Source organism: Euleptes europaea, chromosome 6, assembly GCF_029931775.1.
Source record: "Euleptes europaea isolate rEulEur1 chromosome 6, rEulEur1.hap1, whole genome shotgun sequence".
NCBI classification, from domain to species: Eukaryota; Metazoa; Chordata; class Lepidosauria; order Squamata; family Sphaerodactylidae; genus Euleptes; species Euleptes europaea.
Window position 1 is genome coordinate 52366556 of NC_079317.1, and position 9044 is coordinate 52375599.

At 41.5% G+C, this 9044-nt stretch overlaps 1 protein-coding gene across 1 annotated transcript in view; it reads right to left on the reverse strand.

Moving 5' to 3' along the window:
- LOC130479491 (cytosolic phospholipase A2 epsilon-like) overlaps positions 1-8377 on the reverse strand; it is a 71919-nt gene extending 63542 nt beyond the window's left edge. Inside the window, exons 1-5 of the mRNA XM_056851891.1 lie at positions 8315-8377; positions 7709-8180; positions 6434-6940; positions 2090-2200; positions 20-156 (exon numbers count right to left, since the gene is read on the reverse strand). Coding sequence (XP_056707869.1) covers positions 20-156; positions 2090-2200; positions 6434-6940; positions 7709-8180; positions 8315-8377 — 1290 coding nt within the window. The remainder of the gene's footprint in view (positions 1-19; positions 157-2089; positions 2201-6433; positions 6941-7708; positions 8181-8314) is intronic.
- Between the last annotated feature and the right edge of the window lie 667 nt (positions 8378-9044).

The window sequence follows — 9044 nt, forward strand, 5'->3', positions numbered from 1 at the left end:
CACAGAGTTTGTGCCTTACTTTGACCTCCTTCTGTATCCTAAAGGTGAAGATTTCATTCCACAATGGAGCCTGGCAGTCCTTAATAGTCTTGGTCTGAACCCTTTCAAATGAAGCCGTTGGCAGGAACAAGCTCACATAGCAATTAGACTGGCTAACTGTTTTCAAAAGCAAAATATAATCATTGTTTTAAAGATACAATAAATCACAAACCTTTATTTATTAACAATATCAAGATCATACACAGTATATAAAAGAATAATGCATTGAAAACATCACTTGTTCTTTATAGCATCCCACTTCACTGTTTCTCAGGGATCTATGTTTAGAGTTAGTTAACAAAAATCTGTAATATCATTGCAGAGTAAGTACAATAAAAGACAAATGGGGGGAATTATTTATTTACAACAATTATATCCCACCGTACCTCTTTACAGTGCATTTCTAAGGAGAGTTACTCCAGTCTAAGCCCATTCATTTCAATGAGCTTAGACTGGAGTAACTCTCATTAGGAATGCACTATTAGACTCAAGGTCACTAACAAAGCAAGAACAGGTTTGAAACACATCAAATACAACAGAATGCTCAGCAATATAAAAGAACCATAGTCTGATCCCCCCAAACCAATCTACCTTCTACTAAATGCCCCTCTGAAATAACTGTTGTACACATCTTCCTGATTGCAGGAAATAAGAGTGCCCTCCTGAACCACTCTGGTAAATCATTTCAAAGGATTGGTCCTGCCACCATAGAAGCCCGCAACCTGACTGTTATGAGATAGTCAGCACTCAGAGAAAGTATCACTAGGAGAAGGCCCTATGAACAGCACAACTGGTGTGTGGGAGTATACACTGGAGATGTCATTAACAGCAGTATGAGGGCGCTAAAGGTAATAACCAGTCCTTTGATTTGAGTCCAGAAGCAAATAGGTAATCCAGTGCAGTTGATATAGTAATGATATTATATGTTCCAAGTCAGTAAGTCCATTCAAGAGCCTTGCTGCTACAGTTTGTACAAACTGAAGCTTCCAAGACATCTTCAAAAACAAGCCCATGGAGGGTGTGTTGAACACAGTTCAACATGGCTAGGTCAGCAGAGCCTAAATACTAAGTGAGTTTATGAACTATATGTAACTGAGAGAAGGCACGTCAAGCAATTGTTTATCCATCAGTAATGGGTCCAAGAGCACACCGAGCTCTCAACTAAAGAAAGTGCAAGCCCATCTAAGCCTGGTAAATCAATATCTGCCTTCCCAACCAAAATCATCTCTGTATTGTCTGGATTAACCTTCAGTTTGTTTACACAGCATCTTTTGACCACAGTCTCAAGATGCTGTCACATTACTTTCATAGCTGCTCCTGGAGGCTTAGATAATCAGATGAAAACATGGGTGTCATTTACATAATGGAGACAGCACACTTTGAATTTCCAGGTGATCTTGTCAAATGTTTAACATAGAGGTTAAAGAACACTGGGAATAAAATGGACCCTTTGGACACCCCACACATCTAGTCCCAATAAGCTGATTCTACTTCTCCCATGGAAACTCTTTGTTTCTGCAAATAATAAAATAATTAAACCAGTGGACAGCTGTCTACCACACTGGTTTTATTCAGTCCACCAAAATATCATGGTCAGCTATATCAAATGCTTCCAAGATCTAACAGAATCAGTAGTGAGGAATTGCTCTTATTCAGTTTCAGTCACAAATTATCATTACATGGAGGGCCATTTCAACATCTGAAAACAGAATGGGAGGAGCCAAGGGCCCCTCTTTCCCCCCCATGCTGTAGTTCCAAGCCCAAAAGGGTTCTCTCTTATCTTTAAAATGGTATCCCCTGCATCTGTTGTGTGATTTCAGGGGAATTATTTTGGCCTATGGGCATTTCCTGCAAGACAATGAAGCAATGAGCAGCATTTTGGGAAGCCTGTACAATGGAGGATGCGAGTTTAATGCATATTTCATATTGTAATTAATAAAATCCGGTTTAACCCACACATTTTGTCTGGTGTCTTCATTCCAGTTGCTGTCTAGAATCCCTTAGGAAGTAAATGTTGTCAAGGATTTTGTGACAACACCAGGATACTCACATATATCTGCTGTTCGTAGATTTTTTATTTGTATGATTTTCACAGACAGCAAGTTGCAGGGAAATTCCATCTGCAAAACAATATCAAAATGTTTTATTGAACTAGGTGTACCTGTCCAAGGATATATGGTCAGTTGGTTCAGCTTCCAAAGCAGTGCAAGAGATCACAGAGAGCAAGGGCCAACATGGTTTAGTGTTTAGAGTGTTCAACTAGGATTGATTACATTGGCCCAGTCATTCTCTATTAGCCAAGCCAAACTCACAGGGCTGTTTTAAGGATACAATATGCTAGGAAAATCCTAAATTCCTTGGAGGGAGAAAATGAAATTTAAAAAATGTACTAGATGGATAAAGTGCTTAGAAATGTGATCACAATGAGCCATTGTTTGGGTGGAGCCATGGGGGGCAATCTTAAATTTTCATACCTTACAGGTATGTACAGTAATAAAATAACCTTCTTGTTTGTAATGGTTTTAGAGGGGGAGTCATTTTACTTTCTTGGTCATTTTCCTTTAGGGTAAATATTATACAGTTAGAAAGACAATCGGGCATCATGGAAAATGGCAGTGTGCTTTAATCTACTCCATCTCCTCCAAAACAACTTAATCCACATCCTGTACATATTCCTGCCCTGCTTTACATCATTAACTGGTACTGCTGAGAGTATGGAAACTCAAAATATAATGTCAGAGCACAGGGTAAGTTATACTAGACATTGAGGAACTTGGCGTGGAGCAGTTGCTCTCTGTGGCAGATCCTTGTAGTTTGCAGCATACAATTCCATCGTTATTCAAGGACAACAACTATTTTAGGCATCACAAATCTGACAAATATCATTAAACTTGGTAACAATAAACTACCCAAATGTACACTATGTACAAGGGAAGCAATGCCCCTGTCAAGAAACTGAGTCCCTTAGTGTGGTTTCTTGTTCTTTTACACATTGGTTCAGGTTTCAGGCCTACAATAAAAATGTTAAGTGGAAAATAACTGTGCTTCTGCTTGAGATTCAGCAAGCAATGACCTTTTGCGACTGAGATAAGAGCCCAGGTATTGGGAGGAGGTAGTTTCTATCTTGACTCCCTTTTTGGTCTCCAAGATCGAGAACTGTGGAGCCACATTCCATTAGTAGATGAAATTATGAGCCTTGTCACATGTGAGAATTGGGAGGGCTTAGCCTGCAGATAAGCCCTACCACTTTATCTCACTCTGACCCTTTGGGTCACCTGGCTAGTAACAGGGTTATGCAGTTAATTGACAGCGCATTCCTGAAAGGAATGCCCTCACCAGGCTTAGGAGGCAAACTGGCGGCGTTGCCTCCTAAAGAGGTTTTGGCACTGCTGAAACATCTGCCTGGCGCCAAAAATCTGTGCAACCCTCATAGGGTTGCCACCGCAGCCTGTGATGGTGGTGGTGGTCGAGGAGCGGTGCCCAGCCATGCACGCCAGCACTGGGGCCACTCACGCTGCCGGGAGCCTTCCGGGCGCCGGCCGTGTGGGCACCTGCACCGGCGGAGGCCGTAGTCGGCCTCCTAAGGGCTTTGGGCCCATTTTTCAGGAATGGGCCCTGAGATTACCAGCCACTGATCTGAATGGTCAGTGAGCTCAGGCCAACACAAACTTCTGACCATAAAAGCTTAAAATTTTCATCTTCGTTTTGTTTTTGGTGCTTATGCATGGCTCCTTGATCCAACTTTGGACCTTGTGATTTCATGCCTGGGTTTTTTTTGTTTTGTTTTGTTTTTTTGAGTCAGACATACTGTCTGTCCATGCTGACTCTTAGAAAGAATGAACTTTGAATGCTGGAGGATTTCAGCTAATATCATCTCGTAAACTGAACTAAAGTTATTACTGTGTAGTTAGTCCTTTTGATCTAGCCTTTGTTATTTTAAATTCTGTTCTTTTTTAAATATTATTGCACAATAAATTACGTTAATTATATCTTATGGTGTTTTCTCTTCAGGTGGTTTCAATCTAATTCCAGTACCTAGACCTAAGTGGCTACACCTACCAGGTTAATTGTTTTGTGAAACTCACTCTGCAAGTGGTCTACTTTACAGGGCTGACTTTCATGACGTTAATCCCAGGAAGGTTTGTCGCTTGCTCCTTGGCTTCTAGCTTTTTGGGTAGTGAAAAAGGGCTGGTGGCAGCTACTAAGACTGAGGCATGAAGATTAATACCCCAGGGTTTTGTAAATTGGTATGTTGATGACTTACCCCAAAAGAATCCCTTGGACTAGGGGTTCTCATCATAATAACTCTTATAAAATTATTATTATTTATCATTATACTATCCATAGCAGCTACTGATGAAAGCATAAGCTTCTGCAGATAAGTAGAACATGACCCAAAGATTTGGCTTTACGTACAATCCTATCACGCTTTCATTGTGCATATGGGGAGGGGAATACATGAATTAATTGAAGAAACTGAAATCAGATTGCACATCCGTAGTGCTGTTCTGAAATTTAAAAAGCCACAACTGGCACAGCATGAAAGCCAATGCGGCACAGTGGTTAGTGTCAGACTAAGATCCAAGACCACCAGGATCGAATCCTACTCTTCCATGGATGCTCACTGGGTGACACGGCAGCTACCTGCCCAAGCAAATTCCAGGCACTAGTTCAAGTCTTGGGCAGGAGTTCTAAGCACCTGGGCAGTCAATAATCATCAAGATAAATCCATATACGGAAGTGACACAATGCTCATGTGTGTTATTTATTTTTTTAAAAAGTTATATGCTACCTTGCCAGGGAACCTGCCTGAAGCGGCTCACAAAATAAAACATTATAAAAATACAAACCATTAAAAGTTATTACTTCAAACCCAGGATTAAAAATCCAGATTTTATTTTCTTTGTTAACAGCCAGGGTGTAAAAACATAGAAAATTGATCTGCTTAAAATAACAGCTTATAACAAATAACTAAAAGCACATTTTACAGAGATGTTAAAAGATCAACCCCTTAATTAAGAACCTGGGTGAACAGAAACATTTTATCCTGGTGCCTAAGAGAGAGTTACAGAGGCACCAGGCAAGCCTAAGAGGAAGGGTAAATAAGGTGCCGCTACTGGCTACTACCCTGTCTCTGGTTGCCACCTGACTCACCTCTAAAAAGGAGGGGCACAGAGAGCAGAGCTTGTGAGGCAGATCTTCACTAGCAGCATATTGAGGGGAATTTTGGACAGTGGTGGGAGGGTGAGGAGAGAAAGTCACGTTCCATGGACATATATCCTTTTGCCCACAGAATTGTTCTACTGGATCCAAGCCACCATTTACAGTAGTGAAGACGGATGTACTTAGCAGAGTGAATAGCTGAGCTGAAATAAATCTATTTCCAGACATTGTCCCAAGAATGCCCTTTGTGTATTTTGCACACAAATGGCTACAATTTGAACCGAGTTGATCTTGGAACAGACATTTAATCTATGGCAAAACAGCATTGGTAAAACCCAAAAAAAGTGTGAGGTGGGCACAAGGTCAACTCTGAGCAACAGAAAACTCATGCACTCCAAGGAACAACTGAGTCAGTCCAGGGGTGAACATGAGTCAAAGCACCCATGCCTAAAAGACCATTGTGTCAATAATTAAGACTAAACTGCTATGTTTATCTTATCAACAGGCAAGTCATCTTAGTCGAACGCCAACAACCAAAGAATTCTGAAATTGGAAGCTAGGGATTTATGACTAGCTGCATGTTCACAAGTTTAAATACCCCGGTCCCAGTATTTGAATGGGAGACCACCAAGGAATCCAGGGTTGCTATGCAGAAGTAGGCAATGGCAAACTACCCCTGTTCATCTCTTGCCTTGAAAACCTTACAGAGTTGGTATAAGTTGGCTGTGACTTGACAGCACTTTCTACCAACACTAGTCGCAACAACTCACTGGAACAGGTTGAATAGTCTATGGTTCATGTCACATGGTTGTTACCATATCCAGCATGTTACTTTATCTCTTCCCCAGCATTGTTACATACACCTCCTTAAAATCAAATTAATATAAAACGCGTGATCTTCCACTGCCAGACGCCTCTTGTAAGGATGTGCAGGAGCCCTCAGTTATTAGTCCAAACAGCTTTATTCACATAGACATTCACACACGACTGGGGAGGCAGACATATCATCTAAATTACCAAGGAGGAATCCCGCCCTCCACACTCTAAGGAGCTAAATACATCCCCATCGAATGGGAAGCAAACTCCTTAAAGATGTACACACATCACATCTCCCCATCCAAAAATACAAAAAGATCCAGTATTACCAATACCAATAAAACCACATATCATATACATCAAATACTTATCACACTAAAATTATGGTATCTCTCTGGGGAGAATACACGCCTACCATATGATGATATACATCTAGGAATCCTTTCTGCCCTCTGTGAACTATTCAATTCCTGATTTTCTTCTTCTGTCACCTGATTACTATTATTCACCTCCTGACTGTTCAGCTCTTCCAATGCCTTGTTACCCGCCCCTTGATTACATCTCTCATACTTCTTTTGTTCTTCTCCCATCTCCTTTTGGGAACATCTTAGATGGATTCTGTTACACCGATAGATGTTTCCATCAGACGTTTGTACCCTATATGTCCGAGGTAGCTGGCACTGCTCTATTACCACAGCGGGATGCCATTGCCTATTTCCCTCTACCCACACTTCATCTCCTTCTTTCAGGGGTCTAAGCGACTTTGCTGTTTGGTCATGAAAAAACTTCTGTGTATCCTGAACTTCCTGCAAGGCCTCCCTTACTCCACTTGGTATTTTAGGATGTAGTTTTTGATTAGATGCTGGTAGCTTGCTCCTCAGCATTCTACCCATCAACATTTCTGCTGGGGAGTACTTCATTCCTGTTACAGAGGTATTACGAAATTCAATAATGCTAAATATATATCCTTCTTTAAGTATTCTACCTTCCTCATTAGCTGTTTGATGGACCCTATAGCCCTCTCTGCCATCCCATTTGATCTAGGGTAGCCGGGACTACTTAGACACTGCTCAAATCCCCACTCATGAGCAAATTGTCTAAATTCCCTACTAGCAAATGGCATGTTGTCACTTACTTCCCTCCTTGGAATACCATGACGTGCAAATATATTTTTAAGTCTAAGAATCACTGTAGCTGCAGTTTTATCTTGCAACGTCACTATCTCTGGATACTTTGAGTAATAGTCCACTACCATAAGAAATGAGGAGGACTGATAATTAAAAATGTCTACGCCTACCTTTTCCCACGGTAAGCCTGGGACCTCATGGGGCATGAGCGGCTCCTTCTGATTCTTTACCGCAAATCTGGCGCACACCGGGCAACTCCTGACCAATCGTTCAATATCGGCACACATGCCTGGCCGGTACATTAGTCCCTTTGCCCGTGCCTTTGTTTGCTGAATCCCTTGATGTGGTTCATGAAGTTGGGATAGCACACTCTGTCTTTCAGCAACGGGGATAAATAACCTCTCACCCACATACAATATACCATCCTCAATGCGCAATACATTCTTAATAGCCCAAAACGATTTTATAGACAGAGGAACATAGCTTCGTAATGTGGTTTTTTCTCCCACATTTGTAGCACGTCTTGCCAAAAGTAGGGCAGTTTTGAAACCTGTGCACTGTACCACAATAGGAGCAGTTCTTATATCTAACAACGCTAACTTCCGTTTCAGAGTGTGGCTGTTGTCGTCTCACCACATGCAAGGAAATTTTCTCAGCTTGCATATTTGCCGTCGCCGATTCACAAGGCTGCTTTGCAGTATTTATCATTGTTTGTAATTGAGAAGCAAGTGCTTTAGTAACCTGGCAAAGTTCCACAGCCTTTTTCAGGGTGAGGTCAGTCTCTTTCAGAAGTTTTCCTTTAAGTCCTTCAGGGGCACTGAATACTAATTTACCTCTTATCAACTCCTCTGAGGCAGAGCCAAACTCACAGCTGGCAGCATTTAATTTGAGGCCTGTTACAAACTTTTCAACAGATGCATTTTGAACCCAGCTGTGGCTCCAGAAGCAATAGCGTTCGAAGATTACATTCTTCCGAGGCGTACAATAATTCTTAAATTCCACAAGGACATCATCCAACGTTTCTGGCTGTCCATTCTCAAAAACAAATGTACTGTATACTTTACAGCTTCTTCACCAATCACATTCAACAGTATAGCAATTTGTCTCTTATCCGAAGCATTATCAGTGGTGCTGGCAATTAAATAAAACTGAAAAGTCTGCTCCCATACTCTCACATTTTCTGCAAGATTACCAATCAGCAGAAATGGAGGTGGAGGTAGAAATTGGTCCATATTTCTGACACCATGTGATGTTCCACTGCCAGACGCCTGTTGTAAGGATGTGCAGGACCCCTCGGTTATTAGTCCAAACAGCTTTATTCACATAGACATTCACACACGACTGTGAGGCAGACATATCATCTAAATTACCAAGGAGGAATCCTGCCCTCCACACTCTAAGGAGCTAAATACATCCCCATCGAATGGGAAGCAAACTCCTTAAAGATGTACACACATCACAAAATGTCTTTTTCCCTGTAGAGCCCCCCCCCCAGCTATATGCCACTGTTAATTCTACAAATAATTTTGCCTCTTGCAGTGAGTGAGCAACAGGATAGGTATCTTCTAACTGACTCAAGTCAGTTCAAAAGTTGACAAGAGGGGGGAGCAGGTTGTAGCCCAAATGTGGTTTCAAAACTCACACAATATCCGTCACCTTAGAAAGGACAGAGCTAAATCCTGAATCCAAACTTGTTCTTTCGCAGATAATTCAAATCAAGCTTTCTACATATTTTAACAGGAAGTTAAAGGTTTGGATTAATCTCAATAGGCTTTTTTCTGCAAGGAGCTAATCTGACAAGCCAGGATCAGGGCTGGAAACCAGAGGAGGAAGACTGAGAACTTCTAAGGTCACCTCTGGCCATTTAGGGTTACCAACGTCCAGGCAGAGCCTGGAGAT